General features: G+C 27.1%; 1 protein-coding gene across 2 annotated transcripts in view; it reads left to right on the top strand.

Annotated features, from left to right (window-relative positions):
• Positions 1–6,992, top strand: part of DIP-delta (Dpr-interacting protein delta) — a 1,030,723-nt gene extending 1,023,731 nt beyond the window's left edge. The window contains exon 8 of one of the 2 annotated variants that reach the window (XM_075358853.1): positions 6,211–6,992. In XM_075358853.1, the coding sequence (XP_075214968.1) occupies positions 6,211–6,287 (77 nt within the window). In that variant the 3' untranslated portion in view covers positions 6,288–6,992. The remainder of the gene's footprint in view (positions 1–6,210) is intronic. The other variant, XM_075358852.1, reaches the window with a different exon arrangement.
• Positions 6,993–18,570: the final 11,578 nt, after the last annotated feature.

The following is an 18,570-nucleotide window of genomic DNA, read 5'->3' on the forward strand; positions in this document are numbered from 1 at the left end:
TCTCAGGGATGGCCAACCTGAGACTGTACAAGACTACACCTCATTTACATTCATACATATCATCCTCAGTCATTCTCTGAAGTATTATGCTTTAGGCTAAACAGCCTAACTCTGGATGTTAAACAAAAAAAGAAAAAAGCTGATTCATCTAGACCAAAAAAACTTATCTTTACATGCACGTGAATACGTATGTGTAACACTGCTTTTGGGTTTATATCTTAGAATTTACCGAATCAATTTTCTTTAAGTAGACTTAAAAATACATGGACATTGAGCGTATTAAATTTTTTCTTCAAGGCAGTAGGGGAATATCGCGAATAAAATAATTTGGATTTTAGAAAAAATGTCTGATTTTGGTTAACTATGCTGTTTACCCTGTAAAAAATAATTTTTTTTTCAAAACACAACCGCCTTCTCTTAAAATTGAAATAAATATTTTTATTCTTTAGTCTACAGCCCTTCGATTTAAATAATTATTAGAAATGTTTTGAAAGTTTGTACTTCACATAAAGAGCAATATTTTTAAAATTATTGCAGAAAACCCGTTTTGAAAATGTTCTTTTTCTTATTTTAGCCTTTATTGAAGGGTGTATTAGAGATAGAGAAAACTTTACTAAGAAAATTTATTAAACTTAATCTGTAATTTTTTATTACTAAAAGAAGATATTTTTTGTAACTTGTTTTTCATAATTTATAGAGCTGTTAAAATTAATGTAACTTTTTTCATTATTTTCTTCCTTACCGAATTGAGAAGCAATTTTTTTCATTACTTTCATAACAGTTACACTATATTTATAAAAATTATACTTTTATCACGTTGTACTTGACCGGTGTAGCCGGGAAGCAATACTTTTCCAGCTTTTTTTGCGTACACAGTGATTTTTGCTGACAAAAGGTAATTTGTATTGACCAAAAAAACGTGTAAAATTAAACGACAAAAAAAACAAAACAACTAATTATTGTATAAGCTGTAATAAGTTGTTTGTAGTTGTGAAAATTCCAAATTAAAAAAAAAATTAATTATTTCTTTATTAATTCAAATAAGATTTTTTAATGTGGTTTTATATATTTATTTAAATTCATTTTATTTATAAGTTAAGATATACAAGTAAAATTTCCTTTCTATTACCCCTTATATTTTTCTAGGTAAATATTTCTATTTTTTTTTATTATATTTTTTCTTAGTAAATTCGTAATTTATCTGAAAGTTTGTTTAGAAATTCACCCTTTCTTTCATCAGAAAATATTAAAACTAAAAATCAGATTATTACTTAGTTTTTAAAGAAGAACATCCAATTTTAACTTTGAAGTATTCTTTAAATACTTGTAAAGCCTGGAAAGCGGTTTGTTCTCTATAAACGTATATACGAGTATATATATATATATATATATATATATATATAAATTAATTTTTAATAAAAATTACTGTAGATTCAGAGACCTCAAAACGTTGAGAATCATATAAATCCAGAGGTAATTTTTTCCTTCTGTTACTTATAACTTATATAACTACAGTGAGAAAATACCTTCTTCCTTAATACCTGTATCTTCTCTATGTCTGTATATAATATCTGAAATTTTCTGATCTTTTATTTGTTTGAACCATCAATACTTTACTAAAACGGTTCAAACCAATACTCGCACTACAAATAAGATCATTAATGCGATTTTGAAAATAAACAAAAAACTGTTAGATTAATTGAAATCGTTTCAAACAGCTGATATTTTCTTTCAAGTAAACAAACTTGAAAAGTCAGACAGTTTTTTAGTTTTTTCTGTTAAGTAGTTTTTCCGTTATTGCCATTTGTTCCTTTAATTATCCAAGTACTCTCATACTTTTAGGTATTGCGGGTATAGAAACCTTTTAATTTATATTTTCAAAACAAACACACTTTTAAATTATTCGATTCAATAATATTTTTTTTTTGGATTTAAAGATACTATAAATAATATATACATTCTTATGGCAACAAAAATTGAAATTCAAAACTTAAGGTGGAAATGGCATCACTTAACCGCAAGATTTTCATTTGGTAAAATAGTTTAAAGTTCATATTTACTTTTGAGAATACAATTTCACGTTACATAAAATAATGGGGGATGGTCAAATTGTTACTTTAGGAACCCTTTTAATAATTTTGAGGTTTCTCTTTAACTTCTTTGAAAGAAATGCTGCTTTATCATAGTTATATCGTCAAAAAACTTTGGCCGGCTACCTGCGGTTATTTCTTGATGGATTATTTGTCTGGTGCTTTCTTTTGGTTATGTCATCCTTTCTCAACATCAACCCATCCTTATCCTTGATCCTTATTTTTTTCATTTTGATTACAGTGAATTAACATCTGGGATGCATCAAGCTATGCTGAGAGTTCCGGGCTCATGGAACCTATACCTTTACTTCCTTTAATAAATGGATAAGAAACAAATGCTTATGTTTTTTTTTGGGACTCACAAGACCCAGTACTGGAACATTATGAGGAAAGGGGCACGACAATAAGCAGTGCGCGTTGCAGTGAGATGCTTACTGCCAAGATGAAGCCTGCGATTCGAAGCAAACGCTGAGAACTGCTGTCGAAAGGTGTTGTGTTGTTGCACGAAAATGCCCGTCCACATACTGCTGCCCACACTGCTGAAACGCTCCAGAAACTCAACTTTGAAGTACTGGCTCATCCTTCGTATAGTCCTGATCTTGCCCCTTCTGATTACCATTTGTTTGGTCCACTCAAAGAGGCATTAAGGGGCCGTCGATTTACCTCGGACTAAACAGTTAAAGAAGCGATGCATTCCTGGCTCGCAGCTCAACCGAAAAACTTCTTTTATAAGGGCATCAGGAAGCTTGTGCAACGATGGACCAAGTGCGTTGAAATGCAAGGGAACTATGTTGAAAAATGATGTACATATAAGTTTCCTATTTGTATTGCAATAAAATTTAAAACTACATTGCGGATAATAATTGACTTACCCCCGTATTAATAGATCTATTAATTATTAATTAACAGGGATCTATTAATGATTATCAAATAATTAATATGGCCGCGATTTTGACATTTTTTAGAAAATACTATTGCACATGTAGATTATATATATTTCATTAAATATCTTATTCCGTTCTTAAAGTATAACATTTTATTACGAGAAACAAAAAAAACTGTTAATAGAAGAATAATAAAGCGATATAAAGCATTTGTACGTATAATTGTTTAAAATTTATTTTGATGTCCTGAATTTGTCCTTTAATTTTGACTAATATAATTTGAGATACTCTGTATATTAAGGTTAATAATTACATTTTATTAATTTCTAGAAACTTTAAATAGGTTTCTTTTATTATCCACGATCTGAAAAAGAATTTATTAATGATTTTAATTTCTTTTTTAACACATTAATTATCGACTAGCATTTACTTTATTATTTTAGAAAAATATTTAGAACAAAATTAAACCTGCATGAGATTGGTTGTGCCAGGTTGCCAAAAAGGTGTATATACAAAGGCGAGGCGGTGTTTGAATTCTCCTGTCAGAATATTCCTTGTAACATGACGTATTGTTTCATGCAGTATATTGAATTTATGTTCGTTTGACATGGTTATTATATATGAACCGTTATATCGCAGTACCATTTTTTTTACCCTGTTTATTTAAAAACTTTTTTCGATTTAAAAATCTATATCTTACATCTGTTTTTTTTACCTTTTAGCATATATGCTTTTAATTGGATATTTATTTGTTTTGTTTTTACTAGTACCTTTTAATTATATTTTATCCTGAGGTAGAGGATTTTTGTTTTTGATTCTAAACAATTAAAAATATTCCAAAATTTAGAATAAAATAGCTTTTTTTATTAAAAAAAATAAACCGTTATTTTTTCTTTTAGTTATTATTTTTTATTAGTATTTTTAAAACAAATATTTACAATTAGTTAAACATTGCTTATTTACAAATTTTTTATCCAGTTAAAAAAAAAATGTGTTGTGGACACCACATGAATTCCTTGTATGCCTATTAAATTACACACACACACATTTTTTGCTGGACTTCATTTAAAAATATTTCATTTGAATGTGAGAAACGATCCTTTAATTCTGTAATAAATTGAACAATTACACAATTTCATTGTGGTGGACACGACATTGCATCATCTTTTTTGGGGTGTCAATATCAGAATTTTATATTAGTTTATATATTAATTTTGTTTCACTTCACCCAAGTAGTTATAATCGCCCATGTGGTGGTAAGTGAGAACATTACGAATCCGTAACTATGCACACATCGGTTCAAGTTCGACTTCGTATATATATATTTTTTAAATTTAAATATATTCATTAATTAATAATTATTAACCTCTGTAAACAGTTTTGAATTAAAATGAAAAGTACATAAACTTTTATTTCACTAAAACTTCTGAATTTTCCCCTATTTTTTCATTAGAGGTTAATAATTATTAATAAATAATATATTTAAATTTAAAAAAAAAAAATGTTAAAAAATGGAGATGATGTCGGATTCGAACCGAATCTGTCTTTTCCTTGTAAGATAAAAATATTTCATTAATTAAAATTTAATTTGGTTAATGAAATAAAGTACCATTTATGATATATTGTTAGAAAGCCCTCAATGAAGGATTATTACCGCTGTTATGAAAAAGTCCAAAATCCAAATTTGTTGGAATTTGGTGTTTTTTGGACATTTTTGGTCCTGTTGATTGCAATCAAAAGGAAAGATGCAAAATTAGATTTTACAGCAATCCATATGCAAAATTTCAACATTTTACAGCTAATCGTTTTTGAGTTATGCGAGACACATACGTACGTAGACGCCACGCCGAAACTAGCCAAAATGGATTCAGGAATGGTCAAATTAGATATTTCCGTTGAAATCTGAAAACCGAAATTTTTCGCGATTATAATACTTCCTTTACTTCGCACAAGGAAGTAAAAACCCGGCAATTCATTTTTCATTTTAACCTCTATTTATATTCATGATAAAATAATTTATTTTCATTGAAAAAATTAGATTTAAAATGAGGAATTCTTTATTTCAAATTTTTGTGTAATATTATTTATTTCTAATTTTATGATACGTAGTTAAATAAATACCAAAAACAAAAAGACTGATTATTTCTATATTTGTGGATGACTTAATAAAAGATGAACTGTAGGATAATTTTTTTATGTGGTTGTTCTTCTCCAAACATATACAATAAGCAAAAATAGAGTAAATTCTAAATTAATATGTTATAACTTTTTAGAAAATTTTGAAATTTTTTGGCTATTTGTTTTTAATTAAAAGAATATTTTTTGCCACATACGATGCTAGTGGGATGAGAAATTTTATAGTGGCTTAAAATCCTGTCGATAAAGAAAATATAAATGTAAAAATCTACCATTAACTCGTTTTCTGAAGCAAGATATAGCTAAACAAAGGAGAATTATATAGTAATTTTTGACGAATGGAGTGAATATAAAATAAAAATGTTCGGTAATTTGTGATCTTGATAAAAAGACACCTCAACTTTTGTAAGAAAAATCTTTTGCTTAAGTACCCCAGAAATGATTTGAAACTTTGTCCAAAACACCCTCACCTCTTTTTCCAATGGCAAAAATTTAATTCATTCTTTTCCCCCGAAGTTAGAGCCAGTTTATCAACTTTAAAAATTCGAAAACGGGGTCCAGATTTAAGGCCAACATACATACGCCAAACGTCAGTTTTGATTAAAAAAAAAATAGATTTTGGACTTCAAAGCATTAGAATAAAAAATAATTCGTAGATTATTTGCAGCTTATATAAATATATTTTTGTGTATTAAGGCGGAGATATGTGGTTGCTTTAATCTTATGCCTCAAAATATTATTCAAACAGTAGAATAATTTCTCTAACATAAAACTTTACTCATATATTTACATATTTTAATATTCCACATAATTTTTCTCTTAAGGCTCTCGAATAATTTTTTGTTTCCGCGGGTGTTTCTTTTTTTTTAAATGAAATGTACAGGTTCAAAAAATTATTCTTTAAAAATTACAAGAAACTAAAAAAAAATCCAATAATAGTAATACATAGATAAATAACGGGATCGCATAACCACACTTTGTACTCAAAAGAGGTATAAGTTTTAGCAAAAATTTAACCATCGTGAAATGCAATAGCATTATCATACTAAAAATTTTATTATTAAAAAATAAGTTAATTATAATCGTTTTTTATGTTTCAGGTTGCAGAAGGACGATAAGATGGACACAACCTTGTATTGTAGCAACAGGACTTGTCATCTATTTAGTAACGAATTAAAATATTTACGAAAAAACAGCCGTACAATCTTACATGACATCCTGCTCAACGTCCGCTTCAAAACCGGGGCTGCTTTGTAATAAGATATTCTTAGTGTTCGAATATACGAAATAAGAATTATTCATATGAAATAAGAATTAAGTTGGTAGTCCTGGTGATGGTAAAATTAATAGTGATGGTTATTTAATGTTTTGTTTTTTTGTGCTTTGATAACGGGGCTGTAATATGTACAATTTTAACGTGATGAACTATGACCTTTCTTTTAGACGGTCTTTGAAACATAATTATACGATTTAATTATGTTATGCATGTTGGATTAACTTATCTTTTTTGTTATTAGGTCTAGTACTATTTCATTACTCGGGTCAGACATGGACTACATAAGTTTACCCAGTATTGATTAAAATTATTAAGTTAGGCTACCAAAGTGTGTTAATTGATTTATGTAATTCTCAAAATGATTTTGTTCTTAAATTTTATGTTTTTATTATTTTTTCTTCCATTTAACATGTTAGATTTACCATTACTTGTTGTTTTTATATATATTTTATATGATATTTTTGTTCTCTTTTTACACGAATCTCAATAAATATTTAGATTTATTTTATATAAACAAAACGTAACGAATTAAATAAATAAAAAAATTTAAATAGAAAATAAAAACAGAAAAATATGTAAATATTGTATAGTAAAATATTATTATTAATGCCGAATTGTAAATATTTCACATTTCCAGTTACTTTTATTATCATTATTGTTATTAAACCATGCAAAAAGACCGTCTAAAGAAAAATAAAATATGTAATAAAAATTAAAATGAATATTATTAACATTGGAAAACATGAATTTGATACGAATTAAATAAAATATAATGTTTCTTTTTTTTTTAATCTGTTATTTTTTCTGCTTTTTCTGAATTTACTGTAGATATTTATATCTCAGTAAGCTGTTTTAATGAACGGTATACTTATAAATAAATACACTCTTTATGTAATATTATTCTTTTTATTATTATTTTAATTGTACTTATTATTAAAAAATAATAGTTTAAGAAACTAGTATTTTTAGAGTATATAAAAAAAATTACATCTAAAAATTTTTTTCTTATAACAGAATTATACAAACAAAAAAAAAGTATAAATCGATTGAACAATATGGTTGAATGATATACAATTTAATTACAGATATCGATTTAATGGTTGTGATAAATAATTATCGATTTATGTTGTTTAAAAATAAAGAATAATTTGTTAAAATCTAATCTATTATGTTCTTTTATTATTATAATAAAAAGTGTAACTGATATTTTGTTTAATTATACAAGTATGTATTTCACGTATATTTATATATATTTGATATTTGTTAATAAATATTTCTGGATCCTTGGACCGGAATGCATAATAACAACTCACTTGAATGCTTATTAAATTTATTTAGGATGTTTCCCTAAGTTTCTATTCTACTTTATTGAAGTATTTCCCTCTCATCGAAATAATGAAATAATTTCATACAAACATAAATCGGAGAACGCTTTGTTTTTAAATTATATCTAAAAGAAGATTTCGCCCAGATTTCTGTTGAAAAGGTCAAGTAATTTTCTGTCTAAAATTTAAAGACCATAAATTATCCTGTAAAATATAGATCCCTATTAGTTTCACACCAAACCTAAAGTTAGATTCTTTTCGACTCTAATTTATGGGGTTTTACAAAAAATCTCTTGACAACTACTGAGATAAAATTCTAGGACTCAATTTTTTTCAATTGTTCATGTATTATTATGTATTAAATCAATAATTTGGGACCATAGAGTTTTAATAAAATATTATTTCACCTTTATCATGAAGTTTTTCCTTAATCAAAACTCAGAAATAAGCCATTTTCGGACATTTATTATACAGAATTTTTTCATTATTTTTATAAAAAATTGACCTGTAAATTATAGTAGAAACATCCTAAAATAATCTGTTTATATACGAGTCATTTTTTTAAATTAAAAATCTTTTTATGAAAAATTGGTAAAAAATTATTGTAACTGATAGATCTTGTTTTTATTATGAACATATATATCTTTTATCTACTTTTTAACAAAAATCTCATTAATATCAATACTTTTTTCAGATTTGGAAGTGAATTTGATCATCTCTTTGTAGAAGAATCACATTGACATCTTGAATCAACAAGTTAAAACCTGATGTCTGTTGTCATCAATCTACATACTTTTTTTAAACAAAAATTTATTTAAATTTTGAAAAAAGATGAGAAAAAGGTGGTGCCATACCCACCCAATCTGTACTAACAATTGTCCAGCATGTCACTCTGAATCTTCTGAAATTATTCTGTTGCACTTTGAGCCATACGAGGATAAGTATTTTCATGTATCAGTCACATTCTAAACTGTTTAGCAAGCTGTAACGTATTAAATATTTCAAGTTACTTTTTTACGTTAATGGTATATTCTCAAGAGAAACCAAAAGAATATCTTTCTTATTTAAAAAAAAAACGTTTTTTACTAGTTTCATAGCTGAAGATGCCCGTTTTAAATTTCTGGGTTTGGTCGTAGATTATGAGTGGTAAAATTCAAGAATTCTTCTGGCGTTAAATTTTAGATAATAGGAAAACACCCATATCTCGTCATTCCTCACAATGCGATCCAATAATGTCATTGATTGCAGTAAAAACTAAATCGATCGGGTTGATAATCAGCATTCTTAATGAGATTTTACTGAATAATAACATTTGATGGACTCAAGAGCTTGGAGATAACTGATAGCATGACACAAGATAAATAAAAGGTTAAATTCCAAAGCATCAACACATGTTAATATGTAGGCTAACAATTCATAGTATAAATGGTTCTTGAATCATCGAGCTGTTTTACTACGATCGCTTCTTCATGGATTAAAGTTGACAAACTATTTGCTTCTTTCAGAACGTTCTTTTTTCTTAAATTGCGTTATTTAAAACAGCATTATAGAAATGCATTATTATTTTTGCTTAATTCTGCTTCATCTCATATAGGAGCAACAGTTTTGAAAACGCTTTTAAATATATTTCAATTTTTTTTTAACTATACAAGTTAATAAGTCGTATGCCAAAAAATAGATTTAATACATTGTGTAGGTATTTTTACTCTTGTTTAATAAAATATATCGCATATTACCACTGTATTATTCCAAATATTTTAAGAGATATAACATAATTATATGTTATATCTCTTATCTGTTATCTGTTAATTTTTAAAGTAACTAATTAAACTGAAAAAAATTAAATCTTACTTTTAATAGTTGCAATATATCTTTTTACTTATAAATTTAAAGCTTAGTAACTATTTCATAACGGTTAAAAACCAGAGATCATGTTTTTATATCCCTAAATTAATTTTTTCGTTATAGAATATTTAAATTTATTTCATTATTACAATTTTTCGTTGAGAAAAGATTAACAGAATATTACCCTTTTTTGAAATCGGTTTTACAGTCACACAAATTATAAAAATATGTCCTTTTAAAAGTATAATAATAATGATTTTTTACATTATAGGTACGATTATCTCGTATATTACACTTTCCTTATTGTTCTTGTCATATTTAGATGGTTATCGACCAAATATTATCCGATATTAGCCAATCTTTTTATTAATTGCTAATTCAATCATCAACGATTATTTTTAGAAATTAAAAAAAGCCGGCAAAGGGTTTGAATAAATTTTCTGCCCTTGTTCTTAACAGATTTTTATTTTAAATATGCCTTAGTGTTTGTAAATATTAATAACCTAATTATATAATACTTACAGTACTATTGAGAAAAAATTATAATATTCAGTGAATGATTTTTGGTCCAATTTCATCCTTTTAATTAAATGAGGTTTTTTTTATTATAAATTAAAGTGCAGGAAAGTATAACTTAGAAAAAGTAAATAAAAATTTTGAATAATATTGTTTAAGTCCTAGATGATTTCCTTAACCAAATCATTTTTTCATCATAATATATTTTAAATATAAAGGTTTAAATAAAATAATAAAAAATAAATAAATAATAAATAAAAAATTTAAATAAAATATCGGGACCTATTTGATGACCTTGCTGGAAAGTTACCTCATGTAACATTTTAATTACAGCCACAACTTAAAAAACAAATAAAATATGAGAAATTATAAAATATTTTTAAATTTTTCAGTTAGTCCCATGGCACGCTCTTTTTAGAAAAGTTTCAATATCGTCTTCATTAATATTAGTTACAGCTGAATTTTCAGTTTTAAAATTTAAAGTTAAAAAATTGAAATAAGTGGTGCAATTTTATACAATCAGGCTAAAAAAATGTATTGTTGAGACACCTGTCAAAAATCTGGCCGAAGTTGGAATACATCTAGATAAATTTCAGCAATTTCTCGTGAACGAGTTTTTGAGATTTGAGCCATGACTATTTTTAATTTTTGTACAAAATTCTATTTCATCAACGTCTACGGATAGAAATCATTATAGCAGTTTTCGAAGAAATTATATTGAGCTAGTGAGAAGATAATCAGTATACAGGCCATTATTTGTTCACACGCACACGCGCACGCGACGTATACATACATACATATATATACACCTTAGGGAAATTTTTATAAATTTTTTGTTGTGTTATTGGACAAAGAATGTGTTGAAACATCATCATTGTAAAAATCCCAATACCCAAAGTTTTGGTCTTTTGTAATGCTATCTCTTTATAGAAATACTATTGTACCAGTAACAAAATAATAGCAGAGAAAGTAAAGATAGTTCGTTTTGATGTACTTTGCAAAATTTAAGATGTGAAATGTAACTGTAACTAAACATTTAGCTTCAAATTGAAGACATACAGTAATATTCATCTAAGAGACTCGGGTTGTATGTCCAGTGATACGTATGTTTTATTCTACAAACTAATTTAATTAAGTAAGTAATCGCACAATTATTTTATAATCTATTAATATTGTTAATTTGAACAGAATATCCTGGGAAATATCAGCCAAACTGAAGGGATATTTCAGAACATCAAAAAAAAAAATTTATGTTAACAACTGCCTTATCTTGCTTTATTTTTTCTCTTTTCGCCAGTTTTTGTGTTTTTTCAATAAAAATTTATATCTTTAGTATAGCTTTAGCTAATTTAATTCTTTTTAGAAGTTTTAACTTCTGTTACAGATTGAAGTTTGAAAATTCTACCTTAGTAAGTTTAAAAATGGTGATCATATATATTTTTTAACAATTAATAGATCTGCAAATATTTGTTTTATCGAATTATATAAAATTAAAATTTTTAATAGGTTTTTTGAACAATTTTAAGTAAATATTTGCGGGAAGTTAGTATTGGAGTATTAAATACCCTATGGAATTCTTTAAGGTCGACAGCGACTTATTAATTATTATTTTCCCATCAAAAATTAAAAAACTCATTTTTCTCTTTTCTATTTAAATGCAATTATTATTAATAAAATTTTAAACATTAACAACTGAGTAGTTGATATATCAGTAACAAAACTAGAATTTCTGTCAGTGCAAAATTCTTTAAATCTCCATAAAAAATGAATAATGAATTTCAGCTAACAGAGTAAGCTATTAACATAAATATTTTTGTTTATAGACGCATCAACAGTTAAAGTCATTAACGACTCATCAGAATTACATGAAATTATCGCTATATAACATCATCACACTTCAAAATAAACTCAATATTAAAAAAAAAAATTGTTGTTGAATTCGACAACAGTCGAATTCAACAACAGTTCATCAAACAACATACACATGCACGGTGTGATATACGAGGTCTGTAAATAAACTAATGAGACTGATTCAGAAAAACTTTTTGTTTACAATCCAATTGTACATGGACTCTATAACGTTCGTAATAGTTTCCTAAGAAAACCATGCAACGCTTCAAACGGTTTTTCCACTCTTCATAGCAGTGTTGGAACTCAGAAATCGGAATATCCTTCAAATGTTTGGTTACACTTTTTTTATATTTTCTACTGTTTCAAAATGGTGTTCTTAAAGGGATTTTTTTTTAAATTTGGGAACAGGAAAAAGTCGCAGGGACTCAAATACGGTGAATAAGGTGGTTGAGGAACTACAGGAATGTTTTTCTTTGCCAAAAACTCATTAATTGAGTGTAGTGTAACAAGGTTCATTGTCATGGTGTAGCATCCAGTTGTCTTTGATGCTAGTCTCACGCGGGCAACTCTTTTCCGCTGTCTTTCAAGAATTTATCGGTAAACCTATTGATTCACCGTCTATCCTGTAGGGAAAACTTCTTATAGACAATACCATGTCTATCCAAGAAACAAATTAGCATGTTTTGATTTTTGATTTGCTCATATTTGCTTTTATGGGACGTGGTGAGTTTGAAATGTGGCATTCCTTGCTCTGGCAATTTGTTTCTGGGTCGTATTAAAATATCCAAGATTCATCACCAGTAATAAAATTTTAAGAAAATCAGGATCAGTTTCAATTCGCCCTAGAAGATGCGGCACACTTCTACCATGTTGTTTTTCTGTTCAACAGTGAGGTTTTTTGAGACAAATTTTTCACAATTTTTTCATGTCCAATTCGTTTTTCAAAATTTTATGGACTGTGGTTTGATTCAAATTCAATTGTTCTGCAATCACCCTTACAGTTAATCGCCAATCGTACCGTATAAGTCTCTGATTCTTTCAAAATTGCCGTCACGTTTTGACGTTAACGCTGTTCTAGAGCGTGGATCGTCCGCAGTGATTCCCTGCCATCTGAAAATGGTTTAAACCATTTAAAAATTGGGTTCGTGACACAGCGATATCTTCATACGCCCTTTTCAATTTTTAAAAAGTTTCAGTAGCATTCAAAACGAGTTTAACACAAATAATAATTGCACAACGTTGCTCATAATTAGTATCGCTCATTTTTGTAACGAACAACAAAAACTCGTTTCACGAAAAGTTTGTTTACGTCTCACGTCGCAATAATAGACTAAAAATACTAATGCCTAATATAAATCAGCTGTTCATATAACCATATCTTTACTAGCAAATTTACAGTGTTGCCTCTTTGGCTCCCAAAAAAAAAGTAGTCTCATTACTTTATTTACAGACCTCGTACATTGCGTTTAACATCAGTAAGCAGTACAGATTAAATAGTCTTTGCTGAGAGAGCAAAAAATAATAATAATAACAATAAGCAAACATTAGAAAGATTCAAACTGAAGCCAATCAAGTAAATTTCTAGATTATAATATTATTCAACAGCATCTGTTATATAAACACAAAAGGAAACTAAATCGATTTCCTCGTTTTTATATTACATACAATTTTTAACGTGTTATTGATGTTACACTTTTGACAAATTAACTTCTTTTTTTTCTAGTTTCTGACGATCGGCTACTAATTTTAAATATTCAAGAAGAAAATGATTGATAGTCCGTGGCATATTACACATTTGACAGTATGATCGAGGAGATCCAAGTAGGTGGGCATTGGTGAATCTAGCGTGTCAAGTCCTTAGTTATATTAGAATGACTTGATCTCTTCTATTTGAACGAAAGAATGGTTTTTCGAATACATTTTCCTTAATTTCTTGTAAACCCGTGGGTGGACTCAACAAACAAAATTTGTTTCACTCGATCTTCAATTTATTGCGAGCTTCTCTTACGAAATCGTTCTGACTTACCAAATTCACGTGATGTCTATTTAACAAGGATGTCCGAAATACTTCATCAAAATGAATACCTAAATGACTTGGAAGCCAAACAAATAGCAATTTTTGTTTGTTTGAAATAATGTTACAAATTTCCTGAATGATTTTTTCTGAGTTCCTGTGGTATAAGCTTTAGAGAACACGTTTTGAGTCTGTTACATTTATAGATTTTTCTTCCCTGAGAGTGCAAATAATTTTTATAGCAGAATGTATAACGTAAGCCTCTCAGAAATACATAGAGGAGTCAGCAATGAATTTACATAACAACTTGTTATCAGGAAATACAATAAGGTAGCCACACCCTTCAATAGAGACTGAAGCGTCTGTGTAGACCAGTTTATCATCTTTTAGTTTTGCGTTGTCTCATTAAAGTGGATCCTGGCTGCACTTAAATTTGGTTTATTGCAAAAATATTAAATTTTTGGTACAAAAGTTTGTAGCCACGGTACAATATTTATTTTTGTTTTTTTCTAAAGAAACTTCAGAATAGTTAAATTTAATTCTTGGAGGTAAATCTTCAGGCTTCGATTAAAAGATGAAGCAAAAGATTTCTTCGTTTCAAATATTTGAGTAAACGCACCGCTATTGCTTGATAGTTTGATATTTTTTCTGATATGACAATTGGAATTCTTGAGAATCTGCTAGCACGGTAGCTATGTATTGAACTTGTTGCAACTTCTAGGGAAGGTCGAATGCAAGAATTGTGTATAGAATTTAATGAATTAACTTCTTATTTCTGGAATTGCACAATATAAATACACAATCTAATTTGGAGAAAAATTAATATTTGTAGGTGTTTAGTGTAACAAATGTAACTGCATCCTTATCGTAAGTCGCTATTACTTTAACGATAATTTGCTAATATATTTTGAATACATGTTGATATTTCATAAAAGGTTTAACTGACAAAAGCTATTACATTTATAACTTCTGATTTTAACGAATGCTATAGTTACATGTTTGATGAGATACGTAAGATAAGTGAACTATTTAGTCAGTTAATTTCTAGTTTTATTTTTTAAGTTCCACACAGCTTTATAATCCAATTAGACAAAGTTGTAGGACTTTCCGGTCACGCAGCTTACACACGCATACACAACAACTTAATTTAGCACGTAGGTGTAGCACCTACGAGTGCTAGTGTAGCACTAGCACTCCTGGTGATGTCAGAGGGTACTAGTGACGCAATATAGCCACTTCACTATTTTTGAGATATTTTTGGGTGGGGAAGCGATTTTGCAAAAAATGTTTTTGCAAATATTATTTTTTTAATAGTTAACAAATGTGCCTAAGAAAAATAAGACCTTAATTAGGCGAAATCTTTAGTTACTGATGGTACCTTGCTCTACATCCTCATCTCCTTGACCTCTTAGTTTAATGGCATTAATGACCCGTTTATAAAAGTAATCTTATCAATTTTGGTCAAAATCGGTCCAGTAGTTCTGAAGATATAAGGTGATTTAGAGTGCGACATCGAACACACACATGAACAAGCGAAAAATTTCCATCCGGTTTTTTGGGTTTCTTAGGTGTCAAAACGTCAAGATTCCGTGAAAACCGCACATTCCCAAATTGGACCAATTACGATACTTTATATTCTAAAGCTACAGCTCTTCTATAGCGCTAGACGGGAAAGTAAAGTTTAAAAAAGATCAGGGGTTTTTTCAGTAATGAGATATAATTGCGTTATTTATAAAAAATTGATTAAAGACCAGTGGTTCTTTATCGTTATTTTAAAACGATTTATAACTTATCAGATTCTTTGGCAAAGTTCAAGATGTCTATCACATTCGGTTTTCAATTTTTAAAAAAGAATTACTCGTTTTTTTAATCAGGATTGTATAATTTATCACAACGGTACCCTTATTTTTTTCGACTTCAATTTTTCATTTTAGCATAACTATAATAAATTTGTAATGTGTCAATCCTTAAATAAGTTTTTTAAGAAACAGTTTTTGAGCACATATAACAAATTTTTAATTCAATTTATTACTAAATATTCTAATAATTCAAAATTTCATAATGATATATCATTATACACCTGTGAGATGTCATCTTAGATAAGAAAATAATTTTCAAAATGGATAAATAAAAACACTGAACTAATTAAATTCTCATACATTATTCCTTTTTATTCTTTTGATAACTTGCAATAATAAAAGAATAATTCCGTAACTAGGATATAATAATTAAATCTACTTAGCGTAATAAATTTCTTATTATTAAAAAATTAAATTAAATATAAAAAAAACGAAAAATAAATTTTATTATTTAAAAAAATTGATATTTAAAACTTTGACAACAAAAAGATTTAAAGAAGCCGGCAAATAGTTTCTAAATTTTATGTAATTGTGACTTGTGATTGTGGAGTAAAATTATTAATAAGCCCTTAATAAGTATCTTGTTTGATTCACTTCGACATTAAACTAATTTTATTATGTATTTTTTCTTATAGAATCGCATTCTTGGTTGATAATCTTATAAAGATTGTTAATCAATATTAGTGGCATTAGTTAAGCAATTTTTCAACAAGACTATAAAATTTTTATTGGATTAAGATCAAAACTTAATGGTTATCAACCCAAAATATTAAATTCCCGAACTTTGAATCAATTCCTGACTTACTTAATTGGATGCTTTGCGTCTCGAACCAGTTAAAAATGATAATTTCCTCCGATATTATTTTAATTATTCTAATATTTGAATAAAATTTTGGTACATGGAATCTAAGCTGACGGTAGATCCGATAAATATCATTCTGGAATTTTAATTGCTAAAATTATGTTTTTTTTTGGCAAGAGAAGTGACATGAATCATCTGCAAAATCATTAACACAAAATTCGACCCGGTTAGCGTACTTTTTTTATATAATGTATTTCTTACTTTCCCTTATAGTCTGAAAATTAAAAAAAAAAAATATGAAGGAAGAAATCGTAATAGTTATGTTTTAAATCCCTAATGTTGTGAAACGTCGGTGGAGAGGGTCTAATTAAAATTTATATAAAAAAGCATTCCTGTCTGATTTGAAGAGTTAGATAGGAGTTTCAGTGTAATATTTTATAGTAGAATTAAACAAAGTCTTCATCAATTAGATCTGAAGCTAAAACTAAGGTTTTAAGCTTTATGAGGACCGATTTTAATTTTTTTTTTTTTTTAAGATCTTATCTGGTGAACCCGGTATAAATTTTCTGAATAACTTTAACTGGAAAATTATTTAAACGAAAATTTACATTGTTCACCTAGAGGATTTGAACATTTTTTGCCATCAGCAGTAATTAGCTCTGTATTCTTTTGTTATAAAGTAATTTTATATATACATATTTCCTTTCATTCTAATATTTCAAAAAATATTCCCTCATTTCAGTCTTAATTAACTCGCATCTCCACTCGTGGAGATGAATTTCATTACATACATATTTTGTCGTATCTTTTTGTCTTATTGCAACCATAACCGTAGGTTTCTCATCATCGCATTTATTAGAAACATCTTTTTTTTTCAAACACTTTGCTTATTTTCTAACTGAATGCTAAAATAAAATAAAAAAATTAAATAAATCGCCTTCAAATCTATACCAAAGATTACTGAATCGTTTTTTTTCTTCAGATATTTAAATTACCTTTTTAACAAATCAGCACCACATTAAAAATAACGATCAGCTTGCTAAATTTTTATCTGGCGACAACTTATTGAAGTCAATTTTTTATCAAATTAAAACTAAGTATTATAAAATTGGAAATTTTTTTTCACTCTTTTTTGTACCTTATAAAATTTTAGAGATAAAAACGGCAGTGCCGATAAAATTAATGCACTGTATAATATTTAAAATTGTGTCCCGATTATATGGTAGCTAATTCTTCTAAAAAAAAACTATATGAATAAAATAACAATTATATTAATTACGTAACTGGAAAATAATAATGTAAAATTATAAAAGAAAAATATTTGCATATAATTTTTAATTAAAACAATATAAATAATTAAATTTATTTTAGTTTATTAAACGGTAAGACAAGTAAGGGATTAATATTAAATTCAAATTTAATTAATAATTAAAATAGAGCATGAGGGAAAATTTTTTTTGTGTTTTTTTAATTATTTTATAAGATTAACTTATATTATAATTTGTATATGTAATTATATATATATATATATGATTAATAAATAGCCTATATATAAAAAGTTACACCATTAATTAAAATAAATGTAATATAGTTGTAATTTAACGTACATATTAATTAAAAGTAACAATAATTATTATTAACAAATTTATGTAAATTTTATTAGAAAAATTTTGATATATATACAATATACGAAAGTTACTCTAATGCCGTTAAAATAAATTAGATTATACATAGAAAATTATTATTAATATTTTTATTATTATTATTATATTTGTTATTGTTATTATTATTACTAATATGTTGTAATATAATTTGATATATGCGTGATTTGTTTCATATTTTATTTAATTAAGAACATTTTGTAACCTATTAAATATTTTTATTTGCAGTACAAATTTACGCATCTCGCAAAGGATGGAAAAACAGAATATTGGTATTTCATATTTTTCCCGTATATTCAATTAAATTTTAA

The sequence above is a fragment of the Lycorma delicatula genome, chromosome 3, assembly GCF_047948215.1.
Source record: "Lycorma delicatula isolate Av1 chromosome 3, ASM4794821v1, whole genome shotgun sequence".
Lineage (NCBI taxonomy): Eukaryota > Metazoa > Arthropoda > Insecta > Hemiptera > Fulgoridae > Lycorma > Lycorma delicatula.